Here is an 18,209-nt window from a genome sequence, read left to right as displayed (position 1 = left end):
CCTGTGCCCCGCCCTGTGCTGGTCTAGGAGCAGAAGCTCCTGCAGGGGCGGGGCCAGAATCACAGGCGGAGTTTGGGGCTGGGCGGGCAGCCAGGGTGGGGCCGGGACTGCCGGGGCATGTGGATTCTGATAAGGCCGCAGCCTGCTGCCTGGAACTTGGCGGGCTGATGCTGGAGGAATGAGCAGCAGTCACCTCCACACAACTAGGGCCTTGGTGAGAACAGGCTACCTGTAGACCTGAAGACTACTCTGGAGACTACATCAGCACCTGCCCCGAACTGCCCCTCCTGTTGTCTCATCTGAGTCCCCAAAAGACCCAGGAGACATGCGGCAGAGCTTCTCCCTCCCTTTAACCCATAAAGAGTTGAGGCTCAGAGCTGGGAAGTGAAAGAATAGTGTGGAATCCAGGCCTTCCCTCCCAGCAGAGTCTTCTTTGGTCTAGTCCAGGAAAGGGTGGGGACCCTGCAGATGGATAGTAGACAGTGACCTCTGATCTCCTGGATGTTGGCTTCTGTCAGAGACTTCTGACAAGACTCCACAATTACACATCACTCACTTCCGTTTCCTTTGCACCCGGCAACAAGGGCTGGCCATAGGAGGTGTCAGCAGGGGCTTGCTGAAGGGAAGAAGTAGAAGAGGACAGAGCATGTTAAGTAGGGACACAGAAGATACAAAAAAGACCCAAATCAAACTTCTAACAGTGAAAAATACCACATCAGAAATGAAAAATACATTGGGTGAGATCAACATCAGATCAGATCCAGTGGAAGAAAGTATTAGTGAACTTGAAAACATGAAAAAAGAGAAGCTAAATGAGGGAGTTCCCTGGTGGTCTAGTAGATAGGATTTGGCACTTCCATCACTGGTGCCCAGGTTCAATCCCTGGTCTGAGGACTGAGATCCCACATCAAGCCACTGCACACCATGACAAAAAGAAAGGAAGGGAGAGAGGGAGGGAGGGAGGAAGAAATTAAATAAAACAGAAAAGAGCCTGGATAAATCAACTATAATAGACAAAATAAAAACGTTAAAAAAAAAAAAGGGAGCCTGGAAAAGAATGAACAGAGCACCAGTGAGCTGCAGGGCAACTAAGAGAAGCCTAGTATATATGTAATCAAGAGTCCCTGAAAATAGATGGTGGGGGTTGGGAGGATAGAAATACTATTTGAATGTACAATGGCTGAGTGTTTAAATTTTCATGAAAACTACAAATGCACAGACCCAAGCAGCTCAAAAAGTAACTTCTGGCTTGCTTCTGAGCTCTGGCAGCAATGCAGTGTTTCTAAGGGACACCTGAGGCTAGCACTGTCCATCACTGGTCCAGACCCCTGCTACTGTAGCTTTGATACCGCTCCCTCAGCACACATTAGGGTCTCAGGGGACTCCCTGGGACACTGAGGAGGAAAAACCACATGTCTGGCTCATAGGAAGCTTGTCTCAATATGTTAGTATAGCTGAAAATGGCCTGCTGCTGCATCACATCCCACTCAGCAGTCACCCTGAAAGAAGGCGAAGCTTCAGATGGTGAACTTGACCACTCACTCTGTGTGGGGGAAGATGTGGCCTGGACCCATGGGCAGTGAGAAATAATTTAGCCAGTTGGTCAGGAGCCTGGAAGGCAAAGTCTGGAGGTTCAGTGACAAAGAGGTAAGAGGAAGAGACATGTGGATGGACCTATGAGAACCGGCACAAGGTGAAGATCTTTGTATTGCATCTTAATGTCCACTGGTGGGCATCCACAACAGAGGCTCTAAACAACCAAGCAGAGGGAATGACTCCGCCAACAGGATCTGTCCCCTGCCACTGCAATCATCTCACCAATGAAGTAGCCATGGCAGAGGCCATCCATGAGCCCAACAGCACAGGCTCCTTATAACCAAGGCAGATCCAGCTATTGCCCTTGCCAGCATCTAACCTATCACCATTGGAAACCAAGGCCCCTGAAGGAGCCAACCAGCTTCTTGGCAGCAAGTCGATTACACTGGATCCCTTCTGTCCTGGAGAAAGGAATGAGTCATGCTCAGCAAGATGGACCACCATGTATCTGGCTGTGGGTTTGCCTTTTCTGCCTGCAACACTTAAGCCGGAACCACTGTCAAGAGCTCACAAGGTGTCTGGTTTGTGGACATGAAATCCCACATAACTGCCTAGGACTGAAGGACCTGCTTTAGGACAAAGGAGATATGGCAGCGGGCACGTGACCAGGGACCCACCATTCCCACCACACACTGCGCCCTCCAGAAAGGTGCTGATCTAGCCGAGATGGACTAGCCACATGGAGACTCAAATGAGGCTCCAGCTTGGAGGTGGCATGCTAGGAGGACGGAGTGTTGCTCTCCAGGGGGTGGTAAATACTCTACTCCAATAAGTAACCTTCTCACGAGGCACTGTCCCTAACAGGTGCACTACCTTGTGAGCCATTAAGTACTGTGAGTCTAGAGGGTGGGTTACCAAAGAGCACACTCCTACCAGAGGACATAATGAAGTTGAAGCTACAGCTGCCACCTGGTTATTTGGGACAACTTATGTCAGTAGATCTGTTGGCACAGAAAGGAATGCCCACATTTTCAGGGGCAATTGACCCCCCTCTTTTTTTTTTTTTTGTCTTTTTAGGGCTGCATCCAGGGCATATGGAAGTTCCCAGGGTAGGGGTCGAATTGGAGCTGCAGCTGCCAGTCTACACCACAGCTCAGGGCAACACCAGATCCTTAAGCCACTGAGTGAGGCCAGGGATCAAACCCGAATCCTCACGGATACTAGTTGGATTTGTAACCCACTGAGCCACAATGAGAAATCCCAACCCCCATTACTGGATGCAGGGCTACCAGTCACATGATGGGGGCAGGCAGGAGTGTGTTTGGCACTCAGGCATTCAGAGCAGCAGTGAGCTCTGGATACACCCATACCCAGCAGGCATAAGCAGACAAGCATGGCCACATGGCCTGCTAAGGGCAGGCTCCCGGGGTCTCAGACTTCAGGAGTGAACCATCTAGAAGAGCCAAAGGGCGAGCCATGAAGAAGAGAAATCTAGAATGGGTGGTGGGTATTGGTTGTGGCTTTGTAGCCACCTGCAGCAGCGGGGGCCACTGAGTTCACCCCTCTACTCATCATTTGGAAGTTCCTCCAGATTCTGACCAGTCAGAAGCCTGAAGAGTCTGGGTCTGAATGGACTGAACGTAATGTGAGAAACGAGTGGATCTGAGCACATCAGGGAGAGGACTTCAGAGTGGCCGTTGGTGCCCTGGCTGATCTGAGGCACATAAGACTGGTCCCCGCAAAGCAAAACCAACTCTAGGGACCAGTGGCACACCAGAGTCCCTGTGGGATCAGGCCCACACTGGCCTCTGGCTGGGCCCACTTCTGCCCTTTGTTTTCCTTTGCGCTCTCCTGCTTCCCTGAGGACGTGCGCTCCATAAACCTAAATGACTCGCCCAAGAGCCCTGCTCCAGGTTATCCTACTGTGGTTTTTTTTTTTTTTTTTTTGGCCATGCCCACAGCATGAAGAAGCAGTGGGATCAAACCCACACATCAGTGACCTGAGCCACAGTAGCAACAACGCCAGATCCTTAACCGGCCAATCCCCTAGGGAACTGCAAGATTTTGCTTCGAAAGAACCCAATCTAAGAAAACTGTATATAAGAAATACCCTCTATAGGAGTTCCTGTGATGCAGTGTGTCAAGCATCTAACACTGCCACAGCTGTAGCATAGGTTGCAGCTGCGGCTCAGATTCAATCCCTGGCCCTGGAACTTGCATATGCCACAAGGGTAGCCAAAAAAAGGAAATACTCTTCACTACTCAATATTAAAAAAAGAAAAAAAAAATTCAACTAAAAATTAGAAAAGCAGGAGTTCCCGTCGTGGCTCAGTGTTATCAAATCCGACTAGGAACCATGAGGTTGCAGGTTTGATCCCTGGCCTCGCTCAGTGGGTTAAGGATCTAGCATGGCTGTGAGCTGTGGGTCACAGATGCGGCTCAGATCCCAAGTTGCTGTGGCTGTGGTGTAGGCCGGAAGCTGTAGCTCTGATTGGACCCCTAGCCTGGGAACCTCCATATGCTGCGGGTGTAACCCTAAAGAGACAAAAAGGACAAAAAAAGGGGGGAGGGGAAGAAAAGCAGTGCGTCAACCCACCTCGCCTGGCTGGTGATTGAACCTGCACCCCTCAGCAACCCAAGCTGCTGCAGTCAGATTCTTAACCCACTGCACCAGAGTGGGAACTCTAAGGTTACTTCCTTTTTTTTCTTTCTAGGGCCACACCTACGGCATATGGAGGTGCGCAGGCTAGGGGTCCAATTGGAGCTGCAACTGCCAGCCTACACCACAGCCACAGCAACTCCAGATCCAAGCCACGTCTGCAACCTATACCACAGCTCATAGCAATGCCAGATCCTTAACCCACTGAGCAAGGCCAGGGATCGAACCTCATGAATACTAGTCAGTTTCATTTCCACCGCGCCACAACAGGAACTCAAAAGGCTACTTCTCGGCGTTCACTTCCTAACAACTTGCCGCACAGTAAGCTTGCTTGTGTTTTGTTCACTTTTCCACAGGAAGTGAAAGGAAAAAGGAGGTGCTTCAGGTCTGAGTAGCTCAGGGCAGGAGCAGCCAGAGGGCGACACAAGGGCAGCTGTCGGGCAGCCTCTAAGGCTTCTGAGGAGCAAAGGAAGTTCGGAAGGAGGCAGGTGGGGTCAGGTCTGCTGTGTCCCCGGACTCTCCCTAGAGCCTTCTGGAGGTGGTTTGACAGGGGACGGCCCCAGCCAGCCACCCCTCGGTGGGGTCACTGCCCCCCAGGACAGGGGGCGGTCTTTCCTGTGTGGAGGCACAGAGATGTGACTGGGGTGCCCAGCGAGGGGCACCATGCAGCTGGATCACAGCCAGAGACCTTCCCTCACTGCCCCTCCTCTAGGGACACAGGATGTGGTTCGATATCCCCTGGGTGGCCTTGCTGCCTCAGAGGCCAGCCAAGTTGGTGCTGGACAAGAAGCCCCCGGCCCCCAGGCCCGCCCCCGGGTCTTCCTTGGTGCCCTCTGGGGTGCAGGAAGCTCCCCCTTGGACCAGCAGGGGGCATCCACGCAATGTGACCTAGAGTTGGGCTGGGGCGACAACTCCAGCTTGTCTAGTGGGGTCTCTTCCGGTTCTAAATGCATCCTTTTTAATCTAAATGCACGCTTTCTGATCAACAGCAGGAAAAGTAAGCCTGTGCTCACTGCTCAGCTTGAGAGTCTTCCCAAAGTGTTTGGGGCCCTTTTCCCGAGCCCAGGAATCAAACCCGTCTCTGAACTCACCATTGGGCTGGCAGGTCAGGGAGGCCTCTCTGAGCCTCGATTTCCCCATCTGTAGATGAGGCAGCAGTACCACCTTGGGGCAGCCTCCCATTGGTTTCTCCCCACAGTCTGGGGCAAGGAGAGCAGAGTGGGGCAGGTCAGCCTTGCCCCCTTGGCTGGGTGAAAGTACATCCAGAACCTCGGGAGGCAGGCTAACTAGACACCCCACAATGACTACCAGAGATCGAGAGGGGTGGCAGGACGCCAGGCAGGGGCCAGGGTCGGGGCTCAGAGCAGTGAAAGCAGATCACATGCCTGGGACTTGAACCTAGGCCTGTTACCTGTAAACCACATCCAAGAGCAGCCGCCCTCGAGACAAACTACGCGCAGAGCTTAGCACCTAGACTACAGGAAACGCTCAGCAAGTGGCACCGCCCTCCTGCCCCACCTGAGTAACACAACACCCACGGCAGGTCTCAGGAGGGAATGGGGCCTCCTCCAGCCCCTCCTTCATAGTGGACGACCACGCCTGGGGCCCTGCTCACTACCCCTGGCCCTCAGACTAACAACTGAGCCCCTGGGCCTGGGGGCAGCTCGGCCAGGGTCTGGGGTGGGCCTCTGGCAGCCACAGGCCTCACCTGTCCAAGCAGCCCGCAGGACCTGTCACGTGGCTCTGGACCCTAGAACCCCCAAAGCCTTCCAGCTCAGGGGTCTTGCCATGAGCTGGCTCCAAAGTGGCTGCATGCCAGCGAAAAGCAGCAACACCTGGCATCCTACAGCCGTCACTGGCACCGCAGACCCTGGGCCCTGGTGGAAACTGCCCCGAGCCCCTGCTGAGGAAGGGAAGCTGTAGCCAGCGGGGAACGGCGTGCCTCACTGGGTTCCCCAGCGAATTTGGGAAGAGAGAAAGCAGAGAATTGCACCCTCATTGGGGACAGGAAAAGCCCAGCAGCACTGGCTGCCCCCCCCCACCCCGGCCAGGGCCAGGGCAGCTGAAGAAACACCTGCAGAGACGGTGCCGGACACTTGGCTCCTGGAAGGAGGCGGCCAGTCTTCCCCACCGCACCGCAAGGAGCCTCCCACGCCCCCAACCCACCTCCTCTTTCATCCTCCACCCACCACCCCACCCGGACACGCCCCAGGCAGGGGAGGGGACCGCCAAACAAGGGCTCTTCTCCTGAGACTGTTCATTAACAGCAAGTGGACACGAAGGATCTCGTGGCTTGGGTTTTACAGAGCAAATTCCTCTTTCCCGGAAGAAAAGTCCAGCGAGGATCGAGGACCCCAAGTTCTCTGCCTCCCTGACCCCCAGCTAAGTCTGTTTTTAAGGGGAAAATAAATTCTCAGCCTGAGCGGCTGTGCCAGGGCAAGCAGGGGGCTGGAATTCCACGGCGAGAAACAAGGGGTTAATCACAGCTGGGCCTGGGCCGGGTATCGACCAGAGGACGTGGGCATCCGGGGCCACGGTCCCCACCCATCCCCGGCCTACTGAGGGCCTACTCTTCCTATGTCACGGCAGCCAGCGCTTCCTCTCGGAAGTCTTCCTGGAGCCCCCCACTGGGTTCCAAGCTCCCAGCCCCTGCACAGCAACTGCCACGGACAGTGGGTGCTGGGAGACCTTCCTGCCCAGCTGTCTTCCAGTAAACATTGGTTAATCCAGCAAATGACCCCAATACATACACATTATGTATACACACACACACACACGCACACACGCACACAATTTAGGGCCACACCTGTGGCATATGGAGGTTCCCAGGCTAGGGGGTCAAGTTGGAGCTGCAGCCACCACCCTAAGCCACAGCCACAGCAATGCCAGGTCTTAGCCCATGAGCCGGGACAGGGATCAGAACCTGCGTCCTCATGGATACCAGTCAGCTTCTTAACCTGCTGAGCCACAATGGGAACTCCCCAATTATATATTTGAAGGATTTTTTTTTTTTTTTGCCACATTTACAGCATGTGGAAGTTCCCAGGCCAGGGGTAAAACCCGCACAACAGCAGCGATTCAAGCCACTATAGTGACAACACTGGATCCTTAACTCACTGAGCCACAAGGGAACTCTGAGGGACCTTTTAGTTCTGCAGCCTCACTGCCCTGGACCTGACTTGTGGCAGCAGAAGCTGGCACTCTGGATTTGGGCTGAGAGCGGACTACCCAACTCTGGGTCCTGGTCTGTTACCAGCTGCGCACACAGTGTTTAGTGACCTGTGGCCCAGGGACCTGTCCACCTCTTAGTGGACCCACTGCTGCAGTCACTGTGGTGTGGGAACTCAGTAAGGCCGGCCACCCCCTCTTCCCAGTGACGCCCTGGCCGCCTGGGCAAAGGTCATCTGTGCTTTATTGTGCAGCAACAGCCCCTCTGGAGCCTGCGTTGTAGCGTTCCTGGGGGATCCTGGGGCCAGCCCCTGTCCCCACCCCAAATGTCCCAGCCCTGCCCAGCTCCCAGCCCAGTGCAGGGTGGCTGTGCCAGAATTCCTGTCTGGGATGTCCTGGCTGGACTCAGTCCTGGGCTCCTGGGCTCCTGTAAGGTGGGCGGGGTGAGATCGGAGAGCCCCACTCAATTCTCTGGAGCCCAGGGCCTGGCCTGGCCCCGGGGACCCAGCCTGCTGGGTGGAGCCCGGCCTGGCAGTTTCCCTGCAGTGTCCGTCGGGGAGACCCCACGCCAAAGCACCATGCTGGCTCCTGCTCATCCTCCCGTGCGAGCCAGTCTCCTCCTGTGTGGCCGGCAGCCGGTGGGGCGGTGTCACCTGGGCCTGGCGTAGCCGTAGGGGTGGCGCAGCAGCAGGCTCTGGTGGCCGGGCAGTACGTGGGTGTGGTAGTGTTCCACCAGGCTGCCCACACTCACAAACAGGACCTCGCCCTCCAGGTAGAACTTCGAGTCCTGGGTGGGGAGGGTGGCGGGTCAGGGGGCGGCTGGCTCTGCCCAGGGGATGCAGGCGAGGGCGGCAAATAAGCCTGGGGTGGAGGGCTGATCGCCCCATCTCCTCTAGGGTCAGTGGAGGACACAGCCAGGCTGGGGAGGCAGTGGCGGGGGGCACTGAGGCAGGGGAGGGGTGAGGTGGGGTGTGGAGGTGCTGGTCTCCGACCGCCCGCTGCTCTACCAGGGAGACTGTGTCCCGGTCCCAGGCAGGCACCAGGCTAGGGCCCCCCTCCTGCCTGGGGCCCTGGGGTAGGGCAGCTGCTCACCTTCTCAAAGATGCGGTAGTTCCTCACTTTGCTGGAGGTTTCGTCCCACACGACCAGAACCTGCAGGGAGAGGCGGGCAGGGTGGGCTCACTGAGAGCGGCTCACCTTGGGGAAGACGTGGCCCTCCGAGGGCGAGGGGCAGACAGAGCACCGAGCCTGGGTCCCTAGCGAAGGGTCACTCTGCACGCGGACAGCCAGGTGGAGACAGGCGGCCCCTGGCCGCGGGCCTTCCTGCCCTTGGACAGTCTGACGAGACTCGAAAAACAGTGGCAAGTGCTGGCCCACACAAGGAGCATCTCTGACCCACGTGGGGAAACTGAGGCTCAGTGAGGTCACACGATTCGCCCTTGGAGGGGCACAGGCAGGGCCAGCAGACCCCTAGCATTCCCACTGCCCCCAAGCAGCCTCCCCTTCAAAGTGCAAGAACAGGAAGCCCACCCCCACAGAATCCTGGGCCCCCCCACCCTTCCTTCCTGCCTCGTGCCCACGCTGGGGAGGGGGGCACCACTGCAGTTGGTGTTTAGTCCCCAAGGACAGATGGAGAGGGGGGCTGCCAGGCAGAGACCTCGAGGATGGAACTGAGCTGAAATGCCAAGTAAGAGGCTGTATAGGGAAGTATCCTACAAACAAACTGTAGGGTCCTGTACCCGCCTGTCAGCTTGGGTGTGTGGAGAGCCAGAAGACCCCACCCCAATGCAGCTGTCCCGGGGTCGGAGGTGGGGGGGTCCTTGTGGACAGGGTGACCACCAGGGCACCATCCCTGGCTGCCTACCTTCCCTGACTTGGTGGAGGAGTTCCGGATGCAGTAGAGTCCATCCTGGGGCTCCCCCCGGGGGCTCGTGGCTTTGAACAGCCTGCAGTAAGACAGTTGTGCCAACAGGTGACCCATCTCCCACAGCCCCACTCCCCCAGGGGCTCTGTCCTCCCGGTACTGCCGCCCTGGCACCAAGAGCACTGGGTGCCACGTGGGCCAGCCGGAGCAGAGCCAGGGTGACGGCCAGCAGGCACGGAGCTGGTGGGATCTGCTCTTTTGCCAGGTCTCTCGGCCGTGTTCTTGTGCCAGCAATTGCCCAGCACCAAGGCTCGCGAGGGGGACAGAAAAGCGGCGAACAGCAGGACGGGTTAGGGCAGGGGGCAGGCAGGGAACCTCGTGTCTGCAAAACAAGGTCTCGGAGAAGGAGCCTCACGCTGACCTTTCCACCTCGCAGGACTCCGTGGTGTTGATAAAGACCGAGCTGGGCAGCGGCACCTGGAAGGAGGCCCATGGCGGTCAGTGTCCGGGCCGGAGGGGGCTGTGCCCAGGACTCCCCGCCCTGCCACCAGATGCCAGCTTGTGCCCGTCCCCGGCTTTGCACGTGTCCCGCCCCCTCAGCTGCAGAGGGCCGGGGCCCCTGGCTCGAGAGGGCCAGGGAGAGGCCGCCCCGGCCTGCAGCTCCGGGCGCTCCGCGGGGCCTTGCCTTCTCGTAGTCCTCGTCAGAGTCCTCCCTGCCAGCGTCCTCCAGGGAGCTGTCGGCCGGCAAAGGCTGCCGGGGCTTTTCAAAGGAGAAGCTCCTGAAACTCTGCCCATCGGGGGGTGAGCGCCTAGAGGAGACACGGAGAGGAAGGTCATGTCACTGACGGAGCGGGACGGTGCTCACCCCACAAGACCTTGGAGTGGCCACACCACGCCTTGGAACCCACGAGGTCTGGTGCCTCGGGCCCTGGGGGTGGTCAAAGGTTCACGACCCCAGAGCTCTGGAGGGCTTCAAGCTGACCGCCCTGGGGTGGCGCAGGTCGCCTGAGACCTGGAAGCCTGAGCCAGGGTCACTGGCAAGGGAAGTCCTGGCTCTAGTGTTGTCGCATGGCAGACGATAGCTCCGGATGCTGCGGGAAAGGCCCCAGGCTGAGGGCAGTCCCGGCCCCAGCTCCGCCAGTGACCAGCTCTGTAACCTCAGCCAAGTCACGCTCCTCCCAGACTAGAGGACGGACGGATGGAACCAGGCCAAGCAGCGGGACACACCCCCACACGTGGCAGGAAGCCCTAAGCCTCCAGGGCTTCGGGAGGATGGAAGGAGGCCACCCGGGGCCAGGCCGCCAGTGCAGGCCTGTGACCCTCGGGTCCAAACCCAGTGCTTGACAACATGACCCAGGCTGCAGCTCTACAGCCCCTTGCAAAACAAAACCACAAGTGTGGCAAGCGGTTCTCCCAGCCACTTTCCCGGGGGGTAGTGGCGCTAACAGAGCCCTGGGGAGAAGGCGCCATGGTCAAGGGTGCTCAGAGAGAACTGTGTTGGCACGTGCGCACCCAAGGCTCGCCCCCGGGGCTCCCAGAGGCGCCCCTGCTGAGGCCCCACGCACTGGGCGTGAACGAGCCCGGTCTCCTGGCGCCGCCCAGCGCTAAAGCGGAAGGTATCTGAGCAGGCCTCGCGGCGAGTCAGGGACAGTCGACATCCAGGGGGGCGGGGGCGGGGGGGGGGTTCCCAGTCAGGAAGGGCACAAAGGCAGCCTTGGGAGCTTCACAGCCAGGGACACATCCAGGGCCCCAGTCAGGGCTGGGAGGGATAATTCCGGATCAGGACGGCCTGCAGAGGCCCATGGGCTCAGAGTGGCTCACGGTCACACATGGCCCCAGGCCACCTGTCCCAGGCCCGGACAGCAGCCCCACAGGCCCCTCCCCTGACCCTGCAGGGCCCTCAGGCTGCACAGCAGTCAACCCGGGAGGCCTGTGTCCCCAAAGCCCCTCCTTGCCCCCTGCTCCCAAGGCAGCAACAGACCCCGGCTCACCACGCACTGGGCTGGATGTCAAGGGCAAGGTGGCCCCTGTGCCCCTGGCTCAGGTGAAGGGTGGGCATAACAGGCCTCCCTCCACGTGCCAGAGCCGCCAGTGCCCTTTGTGGGTCGAGTGCCGGGGGCAGGGAGGCTGGGGAGGGGCTCCAGTGGCACCACTGCCACACTGACTCACTGGAGGTGGGGGAGGTGCGGCTTCTCTGGCTTGGGCAGGATCGTGGGCCGGGCTGTGGTCTCGGGCGTGGGCAGCTTCAGCACAGGAGGCCTCGGGGCCACCGGGGGCACATAAAGTCCAGGCTTGGCTGCCTCCCTGAGGGGGGCCTCTTCAACCACCTTCAGGAACTTGGGCTTGTTGGCCGGCACGGGCGGGGGCTCGGGCGTGGGTGGCCCCCGAGGGGACAGGTGGAAGGACTTGAGCTTGTCACAGTTCCTGGAGGCGGCGGAAACTGTGCTGGCAGAGCTGGAGGCAGGGCTGGCCCCGTGGCTGGGGATCCGGGGCTCTGGGCTGGGGCTGGCATTCTCGTGGAAGCAAGGTGTTTTCCGTAGGCCGGGCATGATGGGCAGGCCGCCTGGCGGGGGGTCACTCATCCTCCGGCAGGCAGGGGGCACCCTAGGGCCAGGCTCGGCCCGCCTCAGGCCCAGCAGGTCCCTCTTGGAGTCCTCAGGGGGCGGGCAAGCATCAGGGAGACCGCGCTTAGGGGGTGGGGGTGGCAACAGAGGGCTCGGACCCTTGGAGGTGAAGGAGTGGGCACGGGGCACATCGGAGAAAACTGGCTTCCTGGGTGTGGGCACAGGAGGCGGGGGGTAGGCCGGCGGGTGGATCAAGGCATCTGGAGAGCAAAGAGACCCATGTGGTGAGCAAGCATCACCTGCTGGGGGCTGGGCCAGCACCACCTCCACCCACCATGGAAGGCCAGGGCCAAGTGGGTATGCAACCTGGCCACCCTACAGCCCAATACCCCGTGCTGTGGATGCGGCCTCCCCTCTTCCTGGCCCACCCCGTCCATCCCTCCACACGGCAGCCTGTGCGAACTTCCCGAAGCCATCAGGCTCCCAAGTGGGAGGAGCGGGAGGCAGGGAGCAAAGAGGCAAGGAGCTCCCCCAGGATCAGCGCCTCCGCTGGGGAGGCTGGATGTCCCCTCAGAGGGAGGAGGAGGGGCGGGAGCAGGCTGCGGGGAAGACAGGAGTTGGGTTTGCTCGTGACAAGTTCCTCCCAGCCAGGGGAGGAAGCGTAGACTGGAGAAGCCCAGGCCCAGGGCTCAGAGAGGTCCCGGCTGGCAATGTCAGCAGGGCCAACAGCCCATCCACGCTAGCTGTGGTCCTGAGCCAGGGGGACCCTCGGTCGTGTGCGTGGGCACGTGGGCGGCACAGGCCTGGGCAGGAGGCGGGAGGGGACCTGAAGCACACAGTGCCTGGTGCTGGTGAGGCAGGTGGTGGCAGAGAGAGGGCACCTGGTCAAGTGCCGCCCATGGGCACTGAGCACCAAGGTGGGAACGCCGACAAGCCACTCTGGGCAGGGAGCCCGAACGCCTGGAGCAGGCAGGCTGGCAGGCAGGAGCGCCAGGCCCCTAAGGTTCAGGGCGGGGATAAGACAGCCCCTGTGTGCTCCCTCCAGCGAGGGGTGGGGCAGATGGAGATGGGGCTTCACCAGGGCTGGGGTCACAGGCCAGAGAGATGAAGGGGTGGAGCGTGGCGTGAGGGCACAGAGACCCCAGGACGAGGGCGCCGCGTGGGCTCTGGGCTGGGCTGGCGGGCTGAAGGCCTGTGGGAGCTGAGGCCCCGGGTGGACTCGAGAGGGGAGGCAGAGCTAAGCAGAGGCCACGAGGGGGTCGAGGTGGGCGGAGGACAAGGTCCCTGGAGAGGAGGCCGAGGGTGGAGGGACATTCGGAAGTCCCTGGAAACATGAGGTTGGAGGGGAGGAGAGGAGCTGGGGTGAGGGAGGAGAGGCTGGGCTGGGAGAGGAGGACCAGGGAGGTGGAAGGGACAGGACCGTGAGGGGATGGCAGGAGTCGGGAGTGACGAGACAGAGGGCACGCCAGAGGCCTCCCTGCAATGTTAGTATGAGATGCCCGCTCAACGCCTGGCCCCCCGCCAGGCCAAGTGCTTGGGGAGGTGGGGGTGGGGCGGGGTGCCAAGCGACAGTCCGGCCCAGAGGCGCTCAGAGCTATCCCCCCTCCCCAGCTCAGCAACCCTCCCCCGCCCTGGGCTACCGCTGGGCTAACTGGAGGTCAGCAGGTGAGCAGAGCCACAGCCTTAAGCCTCTTGTGCTCTGTTCCTCCCAAGACTTGGGCCACAGGAGGAAAACTGGGTCGGTGATACCTGACCCAGCACCCAGGTGACACTCCCAGCCTGGGGGGCTCTGCCCCAGGCCCCGGTTCCCACCTTCCACCCCAAGCCTGTGGCTGGCCCCGCCTACCCCTGCCTACCCTCAGGCTGCACAGGCTCGGGGGAGTCGGGCTCCAGGTACGAGTCGTCCTCGTCGTCGTGCTCGTAGTCTGTGGGACAAGACGGAGGCCGGACTCAGGGCCCGCGGGAGGCAGGGGGCAAGGATGAGGTGGGCAGGATGGGCCCCCAGGACCCAGGCTGCCTGGGGAAGCCCAAGGGACAGAGCAGGGAGGACCCGGCTGGCCCCCGCCAGGGCCAGGTGCGGAGGGACGTGAGGCAGAGGCTGTGCGCTGGGCCCACCTTCCGTGTCCGTGGGGTGTGGAGAGAGGCTGATGTCCACGGGCCGCTCGATCGCACCGTAGAAGCTGTCTGTGTCGGAGCTGGAGTCACTGAGTGCGGGAGGGGCGCGGTGAACCCCAGGCGGGGGGCGTCGAGCCCTCACCCGTACGACACAAGCACTCGGACACACAGACACACAGACGCAGACAGACACAGGCACGAGCACGCAGACAACTGGACACACGACGTGCACAGACGCACGGATGATCACGAGAACACATGGAGATGTGTGGACGTGTGAAGATCGAGACGCAGGAAAACACACAAGGACAAACAAGAGGGCTGGAGGCTGGGGTGCCTGCCTCCCCACTGAGCTTCCTGCCACAAGTGTGCCCTCTGACTGCCCAGATGGTGCCATCCCCACTGGCCCCAGCCCAGAGGGCTGAGGCCAGGGCCTGTGAGGCAGGCTCAGCATGCCAGCCCTACCCGGGCCCCGCTCCCGCATCTCTGAAAGGACAGGATGGATGCTGTTCCCGCCCAGAGAGCCCCTGCTACCTGCGGAGCCACTTCACCACGAGGCTGGGACAGGCTGAGCTACCACCCTGGGGACCCAATCTGGCCTCACTCCCCAGGGAGCTGGGGTGGGCGTCAGGGGGCTAGGAACCCAGAGGTCTCGGCTTCTGCAAATGCCTGGCTTCCTGGGTGGGCAGGTGAAAGCAGTGTACCTCCAGACAGGAACTACCGACGGGATACGTGCTTGCATGCTCTGTTTCTACACACACACACACACACACACACCCAGTTGGCACCTCCACAAAAGCCCTCGAGGCGAAGATTCTGGGCCAAGCCCCCTGGACAGGCAGGTGAGCACAGCTGTCAAGGGGACACCCCGCCCACCATCTCGCCCCAGGCCCACCTGGCATCCAGCGGCAGCTCCTTCTTCTCGTGGAAGTGGCCGATCTCCCTGCGCAGCATGGCCATCCAGCTCTGTGGGTTGGTCAGGGCCTCAGTGGACAGGAGGCCCCCCCCCCCCCCGGCAGGACCCCAACCTCACCCCTCCCTGCACCAAGGTCGGGGAAGACGGGCCCTCCTGAGCCAGCGGGTTCCGAGGGCACTGCCCCCAGGCTCTGGGCACGAGGACCGGGCCCCGGAGCAACCCGGGCCCCCCATCACCTTGCGCTCCTCCTCGGAGGAGGCCGAGAAGAACCACGTGCGGTGCTTCTTGCTGATGTGGACGATCTTGAAGGGAAAGACGTTGCTGGACGTCGTCTCCTCCGCCGCCCGCATCACCCTGAGGGCAGGGGGCCGGCGGTCACCCTCCGGTCCCCACCCACAGGGACGGCCTGAGCGCAGCCCCTGCCCCTGCACCGCTCTTGGCTCCCAGCGCAGTGCCCCGAGGGACACGGGGAGATCTGCTGCCGAGGGCTGAGCGCCTGGTGCCTCAGGCCAAGGAAGGCGTGGGGGCAAAGGGGGCGCAGTGAGCAGAGCGTGCGGGTCCAGGGGGCTGCCAGGGAGCAGCACGTGCAAGGCCCTGAGGCCCTCGCTGCCCACCAATGCCACTCTGTGTGACACCTTGGGTCCCTGGCCTGCCTGCTGGGGGTGTTCGCGGGGCTCCATGTCAGCCTCGGCCCTGCCCTGGCTGCCCTGGCAAGGAAGTGACTCACAGCAGGCATGGGGCTCTCATTAAGATCTCCAAGTCTACTGTGCGGCGGCACTGCTGGGCTGGACAACTGGGGCAGGTGTGCCCACCTGGGCCATCAGGGCTGCACCCCATCAGGCCGAGTGGTGTGTTGGAGAAAGGAAACGACTCTCCCCACCGTCCCCTGGAGCTCTGACCCACTAGCGCCCTGCGGGTCTGGCTCTGGCGCTTGGGCAAGGTTCCCCCACTGAGCTCGGGGCCAGGGTGAGCCAAAGCCTAGAGTCGCTCCCCAGGGCCTCAGTCTAGCTAGATATCAGGAGACCCTCAGGTTCCCACAGGAGGGGTGGGGCAGAAGGCACAGACTAATGCCCTCGGGTGCAGGGCTGGGCAATGTGACACCAAGACCTAGAGCCAGGAATCACACGTGACCCCTGCTGTGCAGGCCCCCAAGGCCCTGAGTGGGCCCTCGCGTGCCAGCATGTCCCACCCTACATGGGGGTCTGGCCCTCTGCCCACCTGTCCATCAGTCTGAGAGCCTCTCCAGGGCAGGCTCGTGGCCCCACGGCTGGACCAGCTCACAGCACGTATGAAGCCGGGAGCTGGCCCCAGTCGGGGAGGCCCTTGGAGCTGGGGAGCCTGGGGCAGGGCTGGAGTAGTGGGCTAGGCTATGGGCCAGGGAATGGGGGCAAGGTGGGGACGAAGGAGGGACAGAGCAGTCACTGGGAAGTAACTGAATGAAGACAGCTTATTCCGCCCCTTGCGCCCCAGCCTCGCACCCAGGCCCTTGGCAAAGAGCGGAGAGAAGACCACAAGGAGATGCAGCGAGGACGGCGCGGCAGAGGCTGGCGGCAGAGGCTGGACACGGTCCAAAGGGGGGGATGGGAGCCATCTCAGGAAAGCCTGGACTTGCCCTGGGTAGCAGCCCTGGCCCTGGGGCCTGGACTAGAAGCAGGGGGCACTCACCGGTTGTAGCCACTCAGGGAGAAGGCGCCCTGCGGGGAGGCAGACGTGCTGCTCTTGAAGTAGTAGATGCATCGCTTGTGGATGATGACAAAGCGCAGGGGCCCTGTGGGCAGTGCGGCGAGGCAGGGGTGAGGTGGGCACCCCCACTGAGGGGGCCCCACTCGCCAGGCCTCCTGCCCCCTCCCCAAGCGCCTGCTGTGGGAACAGATGTGGACAAGCAGAGAAGTGCACTGGCCACTCCGGGGCAGGGGCAGACTCAGGGGGCTGTGTGCAGCTCCCAGGGGCCCCAGGGACAGGGACCGAAGCTGGCTCGGGGGAGGGCAGAGCCAGGGCCAGAGGCCCCGGAGGCGACAGCTGCCTTGCAGGGGTCCCTCCACCCCTGGCTGGCGGGGCAAGGGTAGGGGCAAAGAAGCCTAGAGAGCTTGCCAACAAGAGCCACTGGTGAGGAGCTGACCCCAGGCAGTTATGGTGAGAGCCCCTCCCAGACCTGGGGGCATCTCAGCTACAGCCCCTCCTAGAAGGCTCCGGTTAAGAGAATGGATCAATCAGAGCCTGCGCAGAGGAGTTCCCTCTGCAGCACAATGGATCAGCACATCTGCACCAGGATACAGGTTCAATTCCGGCTGGGCACAGTGGGTTAAAGGTTCTGGTATTGCTGCAGCTGCAGCATAGATCACTGCTGTGGCTGGGATCTGATCCCTGGCCCAGGAACTCCATATGCCACTGGGTGGCCAAGAAAGAAAGAAAGAGGGAAAAAAAAAAAAAAAGAGCCTGCACAGAAACCAAACCAATCAGCCTGGGGCACTTCAACCAGGCAGCACCAGGGCCAGGGAGCCCCCGCGGAGGGCACTGCTGGTGCAAAGGCATGGGGCGCTCGTGGCTGGTCAGAGGGACAGGCAAGGCCCTGATACTCTTGGGTGTTCGGTGTCCCAAAAGCTAGGCATCTCCCAGGCCTAGGGGCTCCCTCCCTCTCCCAGTCTGCTGTTCCAGGGACCAGAGCCCCCATCTCACGAAGGTCTGGAGGACCAGGACCCAGATGGGTCTCAGCCTGGCACATGGGTTATAATGGAAAGACTGACCCCCAACTCACTGAACAAGCACGTGATAAGGCGAGGGCACCACCCAGGGGCCAGACCAACTAGGCCAACAAGAGCCCCCGGCCCGGGTCTGCAGGCTGAAGCCCCCTTGGTCAACGGGTCAGCACTGTGCACCAAGTGCCCATCCTACCTCCACTCAGCTGCGCCACCCCCAGACCTCCCACAGGCCTGAGGGCTGGGAGGTCAACCCCTGGTTCGCTAGGGGATGCCAGCACCAGGGAGAGAAGGGCAACTCCAGGGGGCCCACCAGGTAAAGAAGGAAGTTGAGAGTCATCCAAAGAGGTCCAGTGGAGAAGTGGGGGCACAGGGCCAGGGCTCAGCCCCGTATCCACATCCTCCCACTGCGCTCCCACCACTCAGGGGACTTACATCTGAGCAGCTGCAGTTGGGTACCACCTTTCTTGTGCAGGTAGCCAGCCTTGGCCACACCCCCAGGCATGGTTAGCAAGTTCTGGGCACCAATGGCCTTCATGGGGACAGGCCAGTGCATCTCCTCGGCCGCCATGAAGCTGCAGTGAAAAGGGAAGGGGATGTGTCTCAGCCGGGGGTTGGGGGCAGAAGACGGCTTAGCTGGCAGCATGCCCGGACACGGCAAGTTCCTGGAGACAGCAGGAAGGTTCGAGGC

General features: G+C 61.0%; 1 protein-coding gene across 6 annotated transcripts in view; it reads right to left on the bottom strand.

Annotated features, from left to right (window-relative positions):
• Positions 1-7,589: 7,589 nt before the first annotated feature.
• SH3BP2 (SH3 domain binding protein 2) overlaps positions 7,590-18,209 on the bottom strand; it is a 35,946-nt gene continuing 25,326 nt past the window's right edge. For all 6 annotated transcript variants that reach the window (XM_047798509.1, XM_047798512.1, XM_047798511.1 and 3 more), the window contains 12 exons: positions 17,954-18,093; positions 16,488-16,590; positions 15,059-15,176; positions 14,802-14,872; positions 13,907-13,995; positions 13,648-13,716; positions 11,397-12,051; positions 9,913-10,036; positions 9,649-9,704; positions 9,228-9,309; positions 8,456-8,515; positions 7,590-8,150 (listed from right to left, as the gene is read on the bottom strand). In XM_047798509.1, the coding sequence (XP_047654465.1) occupies positions 8,013-8,150; positions 8,456-8,515; positions 9,228-9,309; positions 9,649-9,704; positions 9,913-10,036; positions 11,397-12,051; positions 13,648-13,716; positions 13,907-13,995; positions 14,802-14,872; positions 15,059-15,176; positions 16,488-16,590; positions 17,954-18,089 (1,701 nt within the window). In that variant the 5' untranslated portion in view covers positions 18,090-18,093 and the 3' untranslated portion in view covers positions 7,590-8,012. The remainder of the gene's footprint in view (positions 8,151-8,455; positions 8,516-9,227; positions 9,310-9,648; positions 9,705-9,912; positions 10,037-11,396; positions 12,052-13,647; positions 13,717-13,906; positions 13,996-14,801; positions 14,873-15,058; positions 15,177-16,487; positions 16,591-17,953; positions 18,094-18,209) is intronic.

The sequence above is a fragment of the Phacochoerus africanus genome, chromosome 10, assembly GCF_016906955.1.
Source record: "Phacochoerus africanus isolate WHEZ1 chromosome 10, ROS_Pafr_v1, whole genome shotgun sequence".
Lineage (NCBI taxonomy): Eukaryota > Metazoa > Chordata > Mammalia > Artiodactyla > Suidae > Phacochoerus > Phacochoerus africanus.
Note: the sequence above shows the minus strand (reverse complement) of the source record. Positions and strands in the feature narration are given on the sequence as shown.